This window comes from Dendronephthya gigantea, unplaced genomic scaffold, assembly GCF_004324835.1.
Source record: "Dendronephthya gigantea isolate DGI-Jeju-01 unplaced genomic scaffold, DenGig_1.0 000038F, whole genome shotgun sequence".
Classification (NCBI taxonomy): domain Eukaryota; kingdom Metazoa; phylum Cnidaria; class Anthozoa; order Malacalcyonacea; family Nephtheidae; genus Dendronephthya; species Dendronephthya gigantea.
The window spans coordinates 456-18,343 of NW_021163048.1; the positions used below are offsets into that span (position 1 = coordinate 456).

The following is a 17,888-nucleotide window of genomic DNA, read 5'->3' on the forward strand; positions in this document are numbered from 1 at the left end:
AAATTCCCGACAGGGCAACGTTCAGAGATCCTGCACTGAAAAAGACCTTGCTTCCATACTTTCAATTGACCAAAGGTTAGAATTAGTAATAATTTGAATCGATTTGCGAAAATGCAATGTGTACATAAACATCGCAATAGGTTGGGGTAGGTTACCGTTTAATTTGTCCACCAATTTATTTACATACATTTAAAATGTTTCTCGCTTCGCGCCGAAGGTCATATACAAAGTAAACACTTGTTCGCGATGGTTCGATTCAAGAGCCTCACCAGGGAGTTTATCATACAAAGGTTCTTACGTTTGAAGGTCGAGTCGTTTTCTTTGTATATTTTATGCATTTGATTAACATTCAGGTTTACGAAAATGCATTTTACTAACCACAGTCATCTTCATCCGAATTATCATCACAATCGTCATCGCCATCACACACAAGTGATTTGCTTACACATTTCTTGTTCTTACATTGGAAAAAACCAGTCGAACAATTGGTTGGATAAACACCTATAAAGCAATAAATTAAGGTTGGTTTGCATCACCACGTGCAAATGATGATAATCCAAAAAGGATTCAAAGTTCAGTTTGCTTCAGAGGACGTTTAGCGACGAATTAAAAAAGATAAGATAAGATAAGATAATTATTTATAAACTTACAGTCGTGTTCATCTTCACCACCCAGACAATCGTTTTCTTTGTCACACCGTAGCAAACGAGGTATACAGATCCCATTGTAACATCGGAATTGTTCAGAAGAGCAGGTTGTAAAATCTACAAAAATATTGTTGAAAACTAATTTAGGCACGATATCGTTTGCCTAACTCTAAGGGTCGAATCCATGTAACATTTTTGGTGTTTTTCCATTCTATTTCCAATTGTATTCCTACTTTAGATGATGTATGGAAATCTTTGAGGGCTTTTAGTCAAGGCGATGAAAAGTTCTTAAACGTTTCTTCGGCCAACTGAAACAGTGGCAGACACTTTATGGAATATTAGGGGGAGGGGCTCGGGAGGAGAAATATGTTAAGGTTTGCCGTTTTTCAAACCCCCCCCCCATTGCATTTGTGAGAAAACATTTCGTAATAAACTTCAGTTTTTGTAAAAAATTAACTGAAACCTCGTTCCACCCAAAACGCTATATGAAACCTATTTATCAACAGGCTAGTAGAATAACATAACCTATAGTGCAATGCATGGGGGCGGGCTACAAGGCGAAGTTTCAAATCGTACTTACTACACAATGCTTGTTTCTCATCACTCCCGTCATTACAGTCAGCGTAATTGTCACAAGTCCATTCTTTCTTGATACAGCGACCATTCCCACACTTGTGTTCAGTATCACTGCACTCTCCTGTGTTTCCTAAAAAGATGTTGAATGTCGGCCGATGATTAGGCAATACAATACAGGCTGTTCTCATAAGAACCATTCACCAGGGGTGAAATATTCAATGACTTTGATTATTCTGTTTGAGCGAATCTACGTCAACAGATTTAACAGCTGAATAGCCCTACTGCAAGTGAATATAGTGAAAAAATATACTAGCTAATGAATAGCGCCATCAACCTTGCTGAAATGACCCCAATTCACATAATATGGTTGCCATGACCTAGTTAGTTGTGCGAACAAGGGCCACATACATTCTATAACTGAAGTTGACAGACAAGACAAGAAGCTGCAGTGAATTTCTCAGACATCGTATTCAGTTTTACATCAACATCACCATATAGTTGTTCAAATATATGTTGCGCCCTATTTGTGGGAAGTCGTTCAATATGGCCGATAATACTATAATGATCCTGAGTGCTCCTGATAAAATATTTTTATCAGGATTACGTTCAGGTGAATAGGTATGTTCATAGGTATGAAGATGGAAAACCGTAAAACAATTATAAGAGAAATGGAATGTGAAAGAGAGAGATCTCCCTTCTTCCATGTCGAAAAATACTCAGCTTCGCTATTCTGATCAGGAAGAACTATGATATGGAAAGCCGGATGAGTATGTCGACTACATTTTAAAAGCTACCACTGGTTGTTGTTGAAATTTTTGACCAAGTGTACTTAATTAATGTAGGCATGTATTCTTCCGCTGAAGTCATTTCCTGTCTTGATCACTTTCGATGCAATCAAAAAACAGGGGTAGAAACATATTGTAGGACTTACCCGTGGTTTAAGCAACTCGTTAAACATGTCACGTATGACACGGTGCACACAGCTAGAAGCCTGACCCGACAGCTGATTCACATATATGTTTGCGTCTGTGTCATTATGCTTCATCCTGCCGCCGGAATACTAGCATAGACGAACTCAAATGACAATAGATCTTTCTCTTATGACGTCTAACGCGGAAAGTCGGATGTTAGCTACATACAGTTTGATTTCGATCAATGATAGTTTCGATCAATTTCAGTCATACTAAAGTTACTTTTAACGCAGACTTTTGAGTTTCGCAAAACACGCTGTACACGTGTGCAAATATAGCAGGCCTGGTGTTACTACAGGTGCCCAGTTGATATGGCTCACGTATGCGATAGGTTTTTTTGCAGTACCTTTAGACAGCTTGGCCAGGAGAAAAGATCTTTATGTATATGCGTGGCAAAAATCCCACGTGTGCAAACTATGTGAGCTATTAGCTCAGGAATGAAGGAGCCAATGAAAATCTTTTCTCACGAGGTTAAAAATATTAATATACCTTGTCAAAAATGCCATTAACATCATATGATGATATACATTAAAAATGCTTAGTGGAAAAAAATTGATGTTTTTAACCGTAACTAGGAACTACTTAAGCAATTTTGGACATTTCACTTCCAGGTGAATATCTGTCATCTCAAATTAATCCCGTGACTCTCTAGACAACCACTTTCACATGGTTGTGCCTCTGCAACATCACTATGTACTCAGAAAAAGATGCTTTACATCAACAACAAATGGAACAGTTCAAGCACAACTCCGTAACAGTCTAAAATATAGCTGACCTTGACCGTCATTGATGCATATTATTTCATGCAAATTCAGCAACTACGCAGCCATAATTCCTATATTAATATTGTCTGGTATGTACTTCAACGGTTGCTATGTATGTTAGATTGTCCGAGTCTATTTGAAGTGGCTATTTTTCAATATTTACATGGCTGCCAGCTGTCACCACGTAAGCTTAAAATTTGAAAAGATTCTCATAACAACTATTTAGCAAAAAAGCTCTTTTCCATTTTATAAAGTATTCTGAGCGGAAATGAGAAACACTGAAAACGTTCTTGGTGATACCCAGCGAAGTTTAGATGACAGTCTAAAAATATTTAATTAACTCAAACTCAGAGGGAGAAACGAATACTAAATATTCGGGAAAAAGTAGGAACGTAAACAGCAAAATACATCAAATTGGCCAAATTATTGTACAAGAGTTAAAAACGGATATACGTTTCGGAAACGATCTCAAGCTTTCAAATGATAAGTACAGGAGTAAGCTAACGCCCCCCAAAAAACGCCTCCGTAATAGCCAATGAACGCTCGCATTTAAGCAAGCCTTCGCAACGCCACAATACTCCCACGTAAAATATTAATTCCACGATAAACAAACTAACGAACATACGCAGTTTAATACGCACAGAATACCCCCAAACTATAACTGCTTACAGGCAGCTATAAGTTACTGCTTACTATATTTCCTATTTCAAAAAACCGAGCAATTTGCGATCATACGTTGCCTGAAAACGTTTAGAAAATAGTGTTAAATTCCAAAGATACACCAGACGCGATGAAGCAGAAGATTATTCTTGTCCGGATACTAGTAAAAACCGAAATAGCCAGTTTATAACTATGCTTCTCGTTTGTTATGTAATTTCTCTTTCATTTCAAATATATTATAACTGCGGGAAACGGTAAAACGTTGTTTTAGAGATGCCAGATCTATTAAAGTAGACTCGCTAAGATGAATAGTGGAGGGACATATAAGGTAGAACGTATGTTGAATATATAAATCTTTACTGTCTGCGTGGCAATTCTGTGCAAATCTATTCAGGTCTGGTACTGTACAATCCATTAAAATAACATACCAAACAAAGCACATTTAGAATAGAAATCAACAAAGTATAGTTAAATTTCGCTGTTACATACAACACACCACTAGCCACTATGTTGACTACAAGCATTTTCCGACAGATTCGTTTTAGGTATCGCCGGCCCAATAAAGAGGCCCCATACCTACACGTCGACATAAACATAAACCGTTAAAGACTTTCAACTTTAACAAAGTTTAACATACCACAACTCTGCTCATCGCTGCCATCACTACAATCTGCCTCGCCATCACATATAAACTTTTCAGGAATAGACGAGGACGTCCCTTGTGGACCGGCTGTAGCGCACTGACAGTCACCGTTTACATCGCAATTCAAGGCTGAAAGAAATGCAATCAATTTATTTGAACAGATATGTAAGTAATATTACACGATTCTAGACTCAAAAGTTCTTTCAACGTTTTTCAATTAAATATTAATAAAGGTTCCTCCCTTACTATAAATTGAAATCGTTTGAATTTACTATACAAAATACAAAAAAGCGTTCTCTTGTCAAAATCTATTTTCCTTTACGCGATTTTAAGGTGATCACCTTAAAACTAATGCCGAGAGTTACATCATTGAAATCTGACACCGTATAGTGACAAAATGGAAAAGTTCCCACACAATTTGTGCACCGATGTACAAACGAATGACGATATCTTTATAGGTTCTTAACATTCACTCGCTCAATAGATATATATTTACCTGAAACAAAAAGCAATTTAATGCTACATGTTATAAGAAAAAGTCCATAAAAGAGCTTCAAATTTTTCCAATAAGAAGGCATTCTTTCTTGAACTCAAGAAAGTCGTAATAACTTTGAACAACAAAATTCCTCGCTCTGTTACAGCCAAACAGAGTATTGCCAATCTGCCGTTGTTTGTAAATCCTACCGCATGTATTTTCAGTCATACGATCGTGACGTCATAGGTTTTAGCCAATAAGAAGCCTCGCTAGGAGTATGGCGCCATATTAGTGGCATTAGCATCAATCGTACGATACCTTGTAAATAATTTATTACACTCAAATCTTGCAAAAAACTCTAACAAAACATATTTATATATTCACAGAAATGTGTGTATTTAGAGAGTAAATTTCTATCCTAGGTTTTTAGAGCATTGCCATTGGGACAGCATTTTTTGTTTCCTTCATACGCAGCGTTTCCTTTTTTTTTGTATTTAAAAATGGCAGCTACACGGGAATGGCATGGCATGGGGCTTTCCTAGCATCGCCAATAAATTTCAATTTTTTAAGTTGGCGAGGTTTTAGGACATTTAGACTCAAAACTGATTTGGTTTTTCATACGAAGACAATTTAGGCAAGGCATTATTTATAGCGATATAGCCGGCATGATTCTGAATGGCAGTGACGATGCCAATAGCAATGCCAATGGCAATGGCGATGCTTCTTTTAAAAACTCAGTTAACAATATTTTGTTCAGTTAAAAATACTAAAAAAGGCAAACGGTTAAACATTGTCAAGTTTTCTCAAGTCACGATGTTCAGTAATTTCGAGATTTCAATAGCATGCAATCAGTTTTGAATAGGGCCATCTTGAATTAACAGACACAGTTTTACAGAAATTGCTTAATAGTTTTCTGGAAAATTTCCAAAGACAATATTGAGCACATGCTTCTTCTTAATATATAGGCTACAGCCTCATCAATATTATGATACAATCGTAATATACTCAAAACATCGGAATGGTCGAGTACGCCACCTATGAGCAGAATAGTAGCTTTTGCATAGTATGCGCAAATATATATTTTTATGTTGGTATATGTATTGTTAAGAACCTATTATGAAAGAGTGCAGTGGTAATTGCATACATTATAGCATATGGAACTAATGTAGACGAAACAGTACAGCAAACACGGAACCAGCGCCCCACATGATAACGTTTAAAGTGACGTCCCTTCGTAGTGGAGCGTAAAACTAGAAAAACATCCTATAGTCCTGTAAGAAATACATCAGTGGAGTGCATCATTGGATGAATAACGCATCATGTCTTGTTATTTCAAACATAGGTTAAAATCATTGTTGTAGGGTTGTGTATTGGAGCATAATTTTGAGATTTTACAGCATGGATTGTAGGATTGTGGTATATACCACTGATATATATACTAGAGTCATGCATGTTGTAATACTGTATAAATAGCCGAATTCATATTAGAGACGGAAAACTCGTCTGATGTGACTCCGGACACAGACAGGTCTCTCGTCCGAACTTTCCCGTTTAACTCTCCCGTCTGGACGAGAAACTCATCTTAAATTCGCATTTAGACGGAACAAGGGAAAATTTACAAAATTATCATCGTAGTGATTACGATATCTTTTATAGCATTACCCGACCCATCATAGTAGTTCTTATATAATGAACTCTCCCATGGAGTAAAGTCGTGAGTTTCCCGTCCCTGGCCTAATATTCCTAGAGTGTGCATGAGATTGTGGACCAGCGAAACAGAAAATCTGATTCGTTTTGAGATTTTCAACAAATCATTTACAATTCTCATTTCTCAGTGCTCTTTACATACTATATTACTATAGACAGTATTGAGTAATACTTGCGGTAATATATCGCGTCAGTAATCATTGGGCCGCATGACACTGGTAAAAGAAAATAGAGGGAATTGTCAAGATTATATTATTTATTCATGATGTGTCTAATATTGACAAGAAACATGTCCTGCACTGTCACACAGAAAACTCATAAACATTGTGCCACACATCACGGATAGCTAATATACATGTCCGGCTATAAAGTCTTAAAGCATTCAATATACAGCTTCTTTCCTGCCTGCCAATTGCAAAGCTATACCTATATAGTATGATGACATAAATGATACCTTGTACACGCAATGAAGAAGTCAGAGGTGGAATTAAACATGAAACTAACTGAAACGCAGAACTAAAAGAATCATGATTTTTTTATCACTTAGTCTCTTTTTTACAATGCTTTGAATTGCAATCCACGGTACTGAAATATAAATGAAATGTTCACAATAGCTGATTGAATATTTAATTCTTCATAAATACTTCAGAGGCTTCAAATTTAAAGAATTTTCTCGCTTGGCGACAACCAGTGGCGAACTGACGCGTATGTGCATTGCGTGCACCAATGCACATTGTCATGGAAGGCGTTTTTTTAACCTTCGTTAATGCATTTATAGTCTTCATATATTCTGAAAATCAAGTGTAGGATTGGAATAATACCCTGACCATTTCCATTGAATGGACAATGGAGCAGAGTATAAACGTTGTGAAAATTGATTGTACATAATGCGTGGTCAGTGACCATGAACGTCCAAATTCTTGGTCTTCAGTTCAGACCAAGCTTTAAATCATTTGTACTCATCTCCAGTCAGACTTAACATGGAGGCCTGGTGTTTTGCCTACTTGCTTTCCAAATGACTAAAAGCGTGATAATTGATAAAGGAGGAAGTAAAGCGATCTGGAGAGGAAGACGAAACTATGCGTTTATGCAAACAATATTGTATCGTTTAATCAATACATTTTCACATCATAATTCAACTTTATTTTAGCAGAGTCATGGAGTTAATTGTATTGTATTGTGATTCCTTCAGCCTACGTATAGCTCTAGGATATAATATTTAGTCATAAATAATAATAGAATACCAATACCGCTCTCGACCATGACTTCGCAAGTTCACAAATGAAATGTATATTTTTAAAAAAATAAATTCTACTTTTCTAGAAAGCGAAAAGTGACACTTTAGCATCATGTACAATATTGTATAACATGATCATGGACTTTGCTTTGCATGGGAATTAATTTCAATCGAAAATCGTTGTTTTCCTGGAGTGACGCTGGCGCGGGCTTTTAGCCCGTTCAGAGCGTTATAGCTTTTGTTTAAAGGAGTAAGGCTTGTTTCATATGTCTTGCTTCTCATTTTCTCATGTGCCGAATCAGCCGAAACAATAGAAAAATAATAGAAAATCAGTTGAAATGCCTGATTATCTATTGTTGTTAACGGGGCTGTATAGGATTATGATCAGACAAACAACCCGGCGGAACTTTTTCCATTTCCTTGTTATGATGATTGACGCAGTGTACAAAATAGTCACGCGCACTTTTAATTCAAGAAATCTGCATGAGAAACACGTGTTGCAGATCTATATACGGTCACATGGTCTTAAATATAAGCTTTTGTGCTTTAAGGTGGTTTAAACTGGTTTGCCAAGGCTGGGATTAAATCAATGCTGACGTCTTTCGCCACCCGCGCAATCATATCATTCCATATTTAGTAAAATTAACTTCACTAACATTACTGTAAATATATAAATTGCAAGCAACCATTACTCCAGTATCGTGAATCAGTGTGCATTTAGGTACGTATTCTGAAACTTTCTGGTAGTTTTGGTTATGAAAATAATTAAAAAGAATAGGGGAATCCTATAGGCTTGCTTTTAGGGAAAATATATCTGAAACAAAGGAAGGTCGGCCATCAGAACCACATTCACGCGTTAATTGCGTGGTGAAGATGCAGCAGGTAATTAGCTAGATTAATCAGGATTAATGAGCTGGGATGCGTCACTAGCTCACTAGATATTGTTTAATCCACATTTGGCACACGAGGCGAAGTAGGCAAGGGATATTGAGCTAGACTCATCAAATATTGTTTTCAAAACGATTCACGGCAAATGGAAGCAATGATCATTTTAAAATACCTATACGTAAATCTTACATCGTAATGATCGTATGATCGTCGATCGATACAGCTTATTATTGAGAGGTGATTTATTGTTTAACATCTAGGGCAACAAATGCGTACGACAATAGGAAAACTAAGTTTTTTCGATTTATTCACTTATATTCACATATAAGCAAGCACTTAGACTTTTTCGTGCGTGTACGTGCGTATGGAAAATGCGACAATGGAATGCAGCTAGCCCTTACTTTGTGGTCTGTTACACAAATTAGCCCACAAATTAGATCTTATCCTACGTGATTTTGTATCTACGTGATTCAGTTAGATTAGATTCAAAATCACGTATTCGGTGAGAGTTGATTACATTCTATTTTCATACCTACTTTACGTAGATAGTACGCCTACTATCGCGTTATTTGCGCTGCCTGTTTTCTGTGAATATATATGCATATATATATATATATATATATATATATATATATATATATATATATATATATATATATATATATATATATATATATATATATATATATATATATATATATATATATATTGTGTTACCCGTGACATGTTGCACGTATCTGCTTTACTAAAAACATTCCTGAAATTCAAATTTCAAATATCAAGACAAAAGAGGGAATTTATCTATCAATATCGTATTAACCATGATCATAATTATCGCATTATTCGCCTTCTGCTCCCGAAATTTTACGTCATAATTTAAATCAACTGTATAATCTTTTGTAATAATACAAAGTAAATGTATGTAAGCCTTCTGCGACTGTTATATTGATTTAAGGTCTTTATGCCTATATGAATGCAAGGGATGATTACTAGCACAATACGAAGTTTCTAGACTGTTATAATGGCATATATATGAACTATGAAGTTGTTTTGCAACGTGTCATTCAATATAATTGCCTATATTATATATGTAGGCTAAATTCCACTGCAAGTTGTCAGAAATGAGTAAAAAAAATTCGTTGACGCTGACTATTGCATGGCATTGCGAGAGGACTATTCCTGTAATGATAAAATGTCATGAATCGACCTGCATGGCGGATACACATCAAGTAAACTACTTACAACGCACCATACTGATAAAATGTGGTTTATAGATATATACAATGTGAAGTATTATAATTATATACAACGCTACAAACTGAAAACGAAACTGAAAACTCCATGTATTTCAGTTTACATAATTTTAAACTTTAGTTATTATATATATAGTAAAGTGACTGTAGATATTGTCGACTTCCGACAATTTGAAGATCGACACTAGAAATTTATCAAGATCCAACTGTTCAGAAACCTCCGCCCACTTCCGATCTTCATCACCCATCTCACGAGGAAAAAATTTCGACAAAAAAGCGACGAGACAAGTGACAAAAGAAATTAGGATTGACTGGATTGTCCCTTATAAGGCCAGGAAAGTGGCCAGTTGACATTTGAAACCAGTGAGAAACTTCCACAAGATCAAGATCATCACTATATATATTATAACCGTGTATGGAGGGACAGGGCAATACAACAATCTTTGACAAGTTATTTCCCCATTTTGGCCATTTTCCGTAAAAGGACAGGCCGATCTTCGGCTAACTAAACAGAACTTCTATGACTATGGTCAAAATAATTCGTATGTATTTCCTTTAAGAAGTAACTTGAGCCACAGTTAATAATGATCCTTCGCTTCCTTAACTATAATTCAGGACAAATTGTGAAGTAACAGACAATATCATTCCAAAATAGTAATAAATCACACACTAAAAGAATGGTATATACATATCGTAGTGTTGTGGTGATTGTTGTGGAAATTGCGTTTTAATCCTTAGCTTTCTCTTAGCCTGACGCCGTTTGTCCATAGTAGAAATGATCGTTTATATTTATAGCATATATTTCATTCAAGTATATATTTCACATTCAGGGTACGAAACCTTACGTGATTGTTTGCTCTATCAGGGAATTTTCTGGGTTAAGTACTTTGTTATTCTTTGAGGGGATTTTACAACAAAAAAATGCTGAAACGTGCGATTAATTTAAAAAATGGAAAGAGATTAACTTAATCGACAGAAAAAAATGCCGTTATAAGTTATTTACGATTAGCATTCAACACTAAAATTGAACATGGAATCTGCACAAACAGTACATACAATAGAAATAGCTATCACTTATATATTGTTACACGCATATTAGACGCGCCTATATCGTAATGGACGTTGGACCATCATCACCAATGAACCACTTAGTCTATGTTCAGATCAGTTCATTGCATAAAATCATCCGCGTAAACGGCAATTGCCGTGAGGCACGTCCCCGTAGATTGGAAAACGTTGTAGTGTTAAACAGTGACCAATCACTAGACGGCCATCTGACTTCTCCATAATGTAGATTGTAGAATATCATAAAACTGATGATATTAAGTCCTGTTCTTCGCCATATTCACCTCCTGCTGGGTTATCGTATGAAATACATCTTCCACTTCATCTGGTGGTATATCCTTGATTGCCTCTCGTTTTTCATTTAAAGCTTCCTTGGCCAGGGTTTTGTTGCGATAACGTTGGCCTGCATTAAGCCGCAGCATTCGACGATGCTACAAAATAAAAAATTGCTTGATAGAATGACCTCGGAAGATCTGAAGTTTCTGTAATCACAGCTAAAATTTTGCATTGGTATACCCAAGGTTATACCAAATATAAGGGCGTAATAACTCGAGTTGCTAACAATTGTATATAGTTCCTACAGATATTTACAGTAAATCCCATAAAATGTAGAATATGTAGGATTAATTTGCGAGAAATCACGAGTAAACTGTCTTTTTTAAAATAGAATTATTATAGGTGGGGAGTAGTACTCCGGTGGGTAAGGCATCTTGAAAATCACCATAGAGTTTGCAGAGAAAAATAACTTACCTCGTTTGGAGAGACATAGAGTGGGTTTTCATATAGAGTTGCTCCACCAAAACTTCCTTCAAATATCCGAACAAGGTTTAATACAAATCTGGGACCTGAAGTAGACATGTACGATGATATACCGACGTATTATTGGAGAATTGGGTGATGGATTAATAATTGTTGAAAGCCCGTAATAATAAAAATTTCAATAATTCTTTTGGGAAAACCCGTTTTTTCAACGATGATTGATAGCGAAATAAACGAAACTGATTTCACTAACCTATCTCAAGAAGAGAGCCATCCTGAATGATCTAAACAGGTATAAAAATTTATGACATTTATGAAAATTATCCACAGCAATCAAATTTTGAAGCATTGATTTTGATTGAACTGGATGTGTCACTGATCTACCATCTACATATTGTTTAATAAAAGTATACAAAAAAATTAAAATTGAAGCCGCTATCTTGGTGTTTCACTGGATGCGATTTCTCTTGGTTTATTCATATCAACGGATATCACCCAGTGAAATACCACCTGAAAACGTCAAATTACCTGATAATTGCGAAACCAAATACGGTTGTCATTAATGCTAAAACACATCACGTGGTCGTAAAATGGTTTACTTCTCGGGTGAGCATTTGGAGTACCAAATATCTAGCAACAGGAAAAGCATCTATTGAAACTGTATAATATGAGAAAACAATTTAAACAAAAATAAGAAAAATATTGATTACCAGAAGCTATACCTGTGTAAACATTTCCTTTAACAATATATTATGTGGTGTGAGATCCAAACTCTAAAAAAACATACATGCCAACATTGAGAAAATTTAAGCAGTAATCAACATATCTTGTTTTAAAAATATTGGTTGCTTCTAAGGACAAACTCCAAGCGAAACTAAACTTTGATGTAATTTGTCGCACTTAAATTGGCATGAAGAAGGTTTGAATATAGATTGCGCCATTTTAGATATAAATTCACATGGTCATACACATAATCATTATCACACATCCACAAATGATCTTTACCTTATCAAATGATAGTATTGGTCTAGAACCTTTCAAACAATTCCCTGTTAACTTTAACTCATCCATTGTGTGAACTGAATGACAAAGTTTAAGATGTAAATTAACTTGACAACATCATCTATGTCTTAATTTAATCTTCAAAATATGCTGAAACTGCTTTCTGTAAGACCCCTACCATTTTCAACAAGAAATTTAGCCGACGGTCCATGAGGCGTACATGATAACCTAGAAGAATGAATTGATAACATCTCATTGGCAGGATACATATCCAAAACAAAGATATTAGTACTATTAGAATATCAACCATAAATGTTTTAAAAGCGAACATGAATGGCAATAATCCTCACCTGATGGTAATTTATAAACCTACCACATGAATAAATCAGACTTTCTCCTCATCTCAAAAAATACACATTTGTTGCAATTCTTCATTTCACACACCTTATGGAAAAAACTTTACAACATTAAAATTACATTTGACCATATCACGATCACATCAATATTCAATAAACCAAAAAGCAACAGATAATGCCTTAGGCAACATACCTCGTTAACAACAAAAAGCTTATCTTTTCTGTCTAGCTTTGAATCTAATTAAATAATTCAAATGGTAAGTGATGTTTATTCTGATATTGCATATGCATCAGCAAAGCAAGTTGGAAAAACAGTTTAGTAATGCTGACATTACTATATGCCAACCAGAAATAACATACACATACAGCATGTTGTATAAGTACTTTATGCATAATTCGTGCAATATGTGTATAAACTAGAGATGGAAGCACTAGTGCAGAATAAATGGAGAACAAGGATATAAATCGGGTTTTCTAGTTGCCAACGTTCATCAGACTGAAGGTTTTTTTGCTATATCTTTTTGCTTTGCGGATCAGGCTATATGATTGTCGGAAAATGATAGTTCACCTGATTTTGAGTGAGGCATAAGAGTTTGAAGATCATTCATAAGATGCCGTGCTCTGAAATAAAAAAAAATTGTGATGATCAGCAACTCAGCTGTAACCAAACAAAATGATTGCAACCGGAAAAAAATATCAAGTTCTTTAAAAGTTTGCACGGCAATATATAGTATCCAAAAGAAATAATAATTTCCCCCATACTAGGATATTAAAGGAAGTTTGGAACAAAAATCGAAAACCATCTGGAAAAAAAGGAAAAATTAGATTTTTTTCAATATTCATCTTTCATCTTGAAGGATTTCACAACAACCTTCTGAAAGAGGCAGAGCATATTGCGATACAAGAATCTGGTCATATATATTTACCTAAACGTGATTCCACGTGCGCAAAACACGAGTACACGTTGTTTGTTCATATACTTCGATTTCTTGATGGAATTATTCTGTTTGGAGAACAAAAGTAGTATCAAAAACCTCTTAACGAAATACACAATTTGCATGCAATAAAATTACCTTTTTAAGTATTTTTTTGTCATTTTTGGTGTCATTATTTTTCTGTTTTCTTTGTTTTGTTTGCTTCGAAAATTTCGCCATCTTGAATTGGATATTGAGGGACGATGAGGAACATAGTTAGATACCTTATGACCTAGAGGTACACAGTTGTTGCGCAGACAAGTGTCCAGTGGGTATCTCTTTGGGTATCTCTGCATTTATCCAGTGGCTTTTTTGCTGTGCCTCGTTATGTTGCTTCAGCCATGTTACTGTAGTAGAAATGGTCGATTATAAAAGAAACGCATTTAAAAAAAAACGAGAGAACATGGGAGAAAAATGTGCGCCAGCCGGGACTCGAACCCGGGTCGTCAGAATGGGAATCTGACATGATACCCCTACACTACTAGCGCCTCGAACAATCACTTCCTGTAAGCAAGTTATATATAGACTAACACCTAAAAGGACCAAAACGGCCAAAATGTTAATGTACTATTTTCAGTGTTATACTCGTTTAATCACGGTAAATTCCCAGGGTTCTTATAAAAAAAGCAAGGAGAGGAAAACTGTCAAGTATGTAATACGATAAAAAGGTTCTTTTAACTTTTAGATGTGCAAATTGAGACAATGTTTAACAAATTCAGGGGTCCACTACGTTGGGCGGTTAAATTGACACATGTAATCACTAATCAGCACCGTTGTAATCAGGGGGTGCCCCCCTAGTGAACTAGTGCCCCCTTGTTAAATATTGGTGTTAAGGTGCCTCTCTTCCTAATTTTTAAAATTGCACATGTTGTTCATTATAATTTATAATCCACCAGCAAGTATATATATGGTATGTATATATTTAGTCTGACTTTCCTTTGCATCTTCTACCCTGCAGGTCATGTTGACCAGAGAGTTTGCTTAATTTTGGATATATTCGCATATCTATAATCTATAAGAATTATGTCACAGATGGTTCACATTTACCTCATCAGTTCCTTGATTAGTTCGTAATTTTCAAGAGAGTGTTTTACCCCCCCTGCCTTGTAGGCCTATGTATCCAATAAGTAAATTTTTTTGGTTATTAAACCCAAAATAATCAAGTCAGAAATACCACAGCTGTACAGAATATGAGCTCTTATGTAAACCATACGATATACTGGCACATACAGTATAAACCTGCATGCATACTGACAGTAATGTCCTTTAATTTAGCATTCAAAGCCATAATGGGTTCATATATATCCAAAGGAATGTCAGGAGCTATGGAGAAAATGCAGGAGCAACAGCAAACAATGGTAATTTAAATGGTAACTTGTCTGTCTACACAGCACCCGATTTCTGAATACTGTCAGAAGTTGTTTGAGAACCACTTTGTCACATGTTGCCGAAACACACTCCTTGAAACATACCTTTTGAACTTTAATGAATGAAACAGTCTTAACCACACCCAGACCCAGATGATGGTCATTGAGTTATAGAGTTAGATTATAAGAAATCTACAGGTAATGTATGACAAATAGAGGAGTGAATTAAGTTTTTATAAGTGTATGAAACACTACAAGAACCACTATCTTCAGCCATTGAACTAATCAAATGACATAACTTCATTTTATTAGGAGCTAAACTAGCCAGCCTTTTAACATTGTAATAATGCTATTTACCAGATGGAAAGGCAGATACTTGTTCAAAATGAAATGAGACAACGCGGTATGGCAACACAAATTGCATTTACCCGTGATATGTTCTATTGGTGGGGTTCATTTTATGCTGTTGTGACAGCTGGAGCCATTTTAGGGTAAGTAAAGGTTCAAAAACGTTTCTACGGTGCACAGGTCACAGAACCATTCAGAAAGTGGTGAGGCACTGACAAAAAAGTGCACTTTTCAATTAGACCTATATCACATTTACCCCTGTACATCTGCAAAGACAGTGAAATTCACTGAATTACTTTACTTAATACCTAATTATTAATTACAACTGCAATGCAACATTTTGCTAAATACAAATCTCTACTGAGTCTGAGTTCATGTACTACAATAGCACACATTTAATGACACAAAAAGGGCACGTTCCCTTGAAAAAAGGGGCACATTTTAGTATTTTCAGGCTACCAGGCCCAAGGGCAACCGCTTCCTTTCTAAATCGTTGTTAAATATACATTGAATAGGTTTATGAAAACCAAGAAACCATCCATTCTTGTTCCTATACTACCCTTGTCGTTCATAGTTAGTTACCAAGCAGATTTGGCGTATGGTAACAAAATAACACGCGTTCAAGGTAAGATAAAAAGTCGTATTCTCTCTATTAGTTGATACTCATAAATTACAGGGATGCAAATTGGTCCTCATGCAGTGTACAGATGAAATTATTAAGCTTCTAGCTACGGCTCTGATCCAGACCACTGTTACTTTCTTTCAAGCAAGGTTTAGACGTATAGTTTCTTTTTTTATTAGCTGAGGCGGAGAACATTTTGATAAATGAAGGAAGTTTACTAAAACTACCGACTGGTTTGCCAACAATTGAACACATCGACAAGCTTCGTGAGAAGAAATAGTTGTCAAGCATAAAATGTGTGTAAATTACTCAGTTCTGAAAACGGTCTTCAATCTTTTTTCCAAGTCTCTTTTTATCAGAAAATGAAATGACAAATTTGTCGGGCTAAATGACAAATTTTTCATTTCTCAAGCCAACCAACCAAGCTCTTTGCATGGTTGGGCTAAATGCATTTTATTTTCAGCCCGATCCGAAATATATTTCCATTTGCTTTTCCTGTGGAGTCACGATTAATCTCTAAATGTTAAGTTTTACCAACGATTAGCCTTTGATTATAAACAGCATTCTGGTAGAGAAGGAACAATAACAATTTGAGCAACTTGTGCGTCCGGCGGGTGGGTTATGTTTTCGAGGGTTAGGTTCGTGTATAAGGCTATTTAAAACTATATAAGGAAGAGTTACATTTTGGATGAAAGTTTACGATGTATATCTTTCTGTCGGCATGCATTTTTATCCAAATCCAAACATCGGCATGCAAGTGGTTCTACTTGTAACTTGTGCTTTTAAAAACCTAAATATTGTGATTGATGGCGACAGCTGAGCCGCGGTCTGCTGAGAAGTACCGACGTCTTTGTTATCGCTGCATGGAATCACTCAGTTATGAATCAGTCTTAGCTAATCTTTGCATGAACTTCATTTTAACTCGCAGTCGCATGCAGTAGCCAGGAAACACTCAACTCTTCATGATAACGTCTTCTCCTTCTGTTCGCCATTAATGCACCATATTCATAATCTTTCAAATAATTACGAAAGAAGCGCAATAGCCTCGATCTACCAGTTTTTCACCGTGTTCCTGTTTGATCATTCGCTTCGACGAATATCAGTTTCAAACATGCATGGCCGCCTAGCCGAAAGTCGAGCAATTTTTGCAGATTGATAAAAGCAGATGTTTAAGTGCAATATACAGCATGGTGATGACAATTGCCGGACAATTGTGAGGGTCTCACTTTTCGTCTCTGTTTGGTCTACTAATTCACAGTTATAACTTAGTTATGATAGCAGTTTTTCAGGCATCACACAATAAGAGTCTTGTCGACACTTTAAACAGTTATCTGGCAATATCACCGCACTATTTAGAAAATTATGATCTTTTGTGTTAAGTACTTAAGTTGCTGTCCTCAGACTCCCTCTGGTTCTCAACTTTAGTATATAGGGCCTAGTATATGGTATATAGTCATCAAACTTGCATGTGTGGCATACTAACTCTCAAGACAAATCCCTTTACATCAAAACGTCGAGAAATTTTTGCCTTTTTAGACGTTAAGATATATATTGGTATGTCTAAAGTTTTTATA

At 35.8% G+C, this 17,888-nt stretch overlaps 3 protein-coding genes and 1 non-coding gene across 5 annotated transcripts; 1 reads left to right on the forward strand and 3 right to left on the reverse strand.

Annotated features, from left to right (window-relative positions):
* Nucleotides 1-339: 339 nt before the first annotated feature.
* LOC114526447 (low-density lipoprotein receptor 2-like) lies at nt 340-4,940 on the reverse strand. Its single transcript, XM_028548048.1, has 5 exons — nt 4,758-4,940; nt 4,256-4,390; nt 1,228-1,353; nt 651-764; nt 340-501 (listed from the first exon to the last, which is right to left on the reverse strand). Exons 1-5 carry the CDS (start codon nt 4,837-4,839, stop codon nt 374-376), a joined length of 585 nt encoding a protein of 194 aa, XP_028403849.1. The 5' UTR covers nt 4,840-4,940; the 3' UTR covers nt 340-373.
* Nucleotides 4,941-10,357: 5,417 nt separating this feature from the next.
* Nucleotides 10,358-14,157, reverse strand: LOC114526256 (ribosome biogenesis protein BRX1 homolog). Its single transcript, XM_028547794.1, has 12 exons — nt 14,077-14,157; nt 13,930-14,006; nt 13,572-13,624; nt 13,197-13,240; nt 13,021-13,091; nt 12,826-12,875; nt 12,651-12,724; nt 12,368-12,418; nt 12,174-12,275; nt 11,899-11,929; nt 11,637-11,731; nt 10,358-11,317 (listed from the first exon to the last, which is right to left on the reverse strand). Exons 1-12 carry the CDS (start codon nt 14,155-14,157, stop codon nt 11,144-11,146), a joined length of 903 nt encoding a protein of 300 aa, XP_028403595.1. The 3' UTR covers nt 10,358-11,143.
* Nucleotides 14,158-14,394: 237 nt separating this feature from the next.
* On the reverse strand, nt 14,395-14,465 carry Trnag-ccc. Its single transcript has one exon. It is a non-coding gene; the product is annotated as a tRNA-Gly (tRNA).
* Nucleotides 14,466-14,516: 51 nt separating this feature from the next.
* LOC114526257 (plasminogen receptor (KT)-like) lies at nt 14,517-16,651 on the forward strand. 2 transcript variants are annotated; one of them, XM_028547795.1, is made up of 5 exons: nt 14,517-14,625; nt 15,253-15,335; nt 15,705-15,835; nt 16,208-16,317; nt 16,494-16,651. In XM_028547795.1, the coding sequence occupies exons 2-5, from the start codon at nt 15,267-15,269 to the stop codon at nt 16,592-16,594; spliced, it is 411 nt and encodes a 136-aa protein (XP_028403596.1). In that variant the 5' UTR covers nt 14,517-14,625; nt 15,253-15,266; the 3' UTR covers nt 16,595-16,651. The 2 variants fall into 2 exon arrangements, with proteins under 2 accessions (XP_028403596.1, XP_028403597.1); XM_028547796.1 differs by lacking the exon at nt 14,517-14,625 and adding an exon at nt 14,804-14,887.
* Nucleotides 16,652-17,888: the final 1,237 nt, after the last annotated feature.

Excerpts from the sequence above, each read along its gene's own strand:
- LOC114526447 (XM_028548048.1), bottom strand. The coding sequence starts at position 4,839 with ATGCCTTCTTATTGGAAAAATTTGAAGCTCTTTTATGGACTTTTTCTT. Across the intron at positions 1,354-4,255 it reads CAGCGATGAGCAGAGTTGTG|GAAACACAGGAGAGTGCAGT; the intron begins GTATGTTAAACT and ends ACATCTTTTTAG. Across the intron at positions 502-650 it reads TGGTGAAGATGAACACGACT|GTGTTTATCCAACCAATTGT; the intron begins GTAAGTTTATAA and ends ATTGCTTTATAG.
- LOC114526257 (XM_028547795.1), top strand. The coding sequence starts at position 15,267 with ATGGGTTCATATATATCCAAAGGAATGTCAGGAGCTATGGAGAAAATG. Across the intron at positions 15,336-15,704 it reads AGGAGCAACAGCAAACAATG|ATGGAAAGGCAGATACTTGT; the intron begins GTAATTTAAATG and ends GCTATTTACCAG. Across the intron at positions 16,318-16,493 it reads CAAAATAACACGCGTTCAAG|CTGAGGCGGAGAACATTTTG; the intron begins GTAAGATAAAAA and ends TTTTTTTATTAG.
- LOC114526256 (XM_028547794.1), bottom strand. The coding sequence starts at position 14,157 with ATGGCGAAATTTTCGAAGCAAACAAAACAAAGAAAACAGAAAAATAAT. Across the intron at positions 12,876-13,020 it reads AAGTCTGATTTATTCATGTG|GTTATCATGTACGCCTCATG; the intron begins GTAGGTTTATAA and ends TCATTCTTCTAG. Across the intron at positions 12,419-12,650 it reads CAATACTATCATTTGATAAG|AGTTTGGATCTCACACCACA; the intron begins GTAAAGATCATT and ends ATGTTTTTTTAG.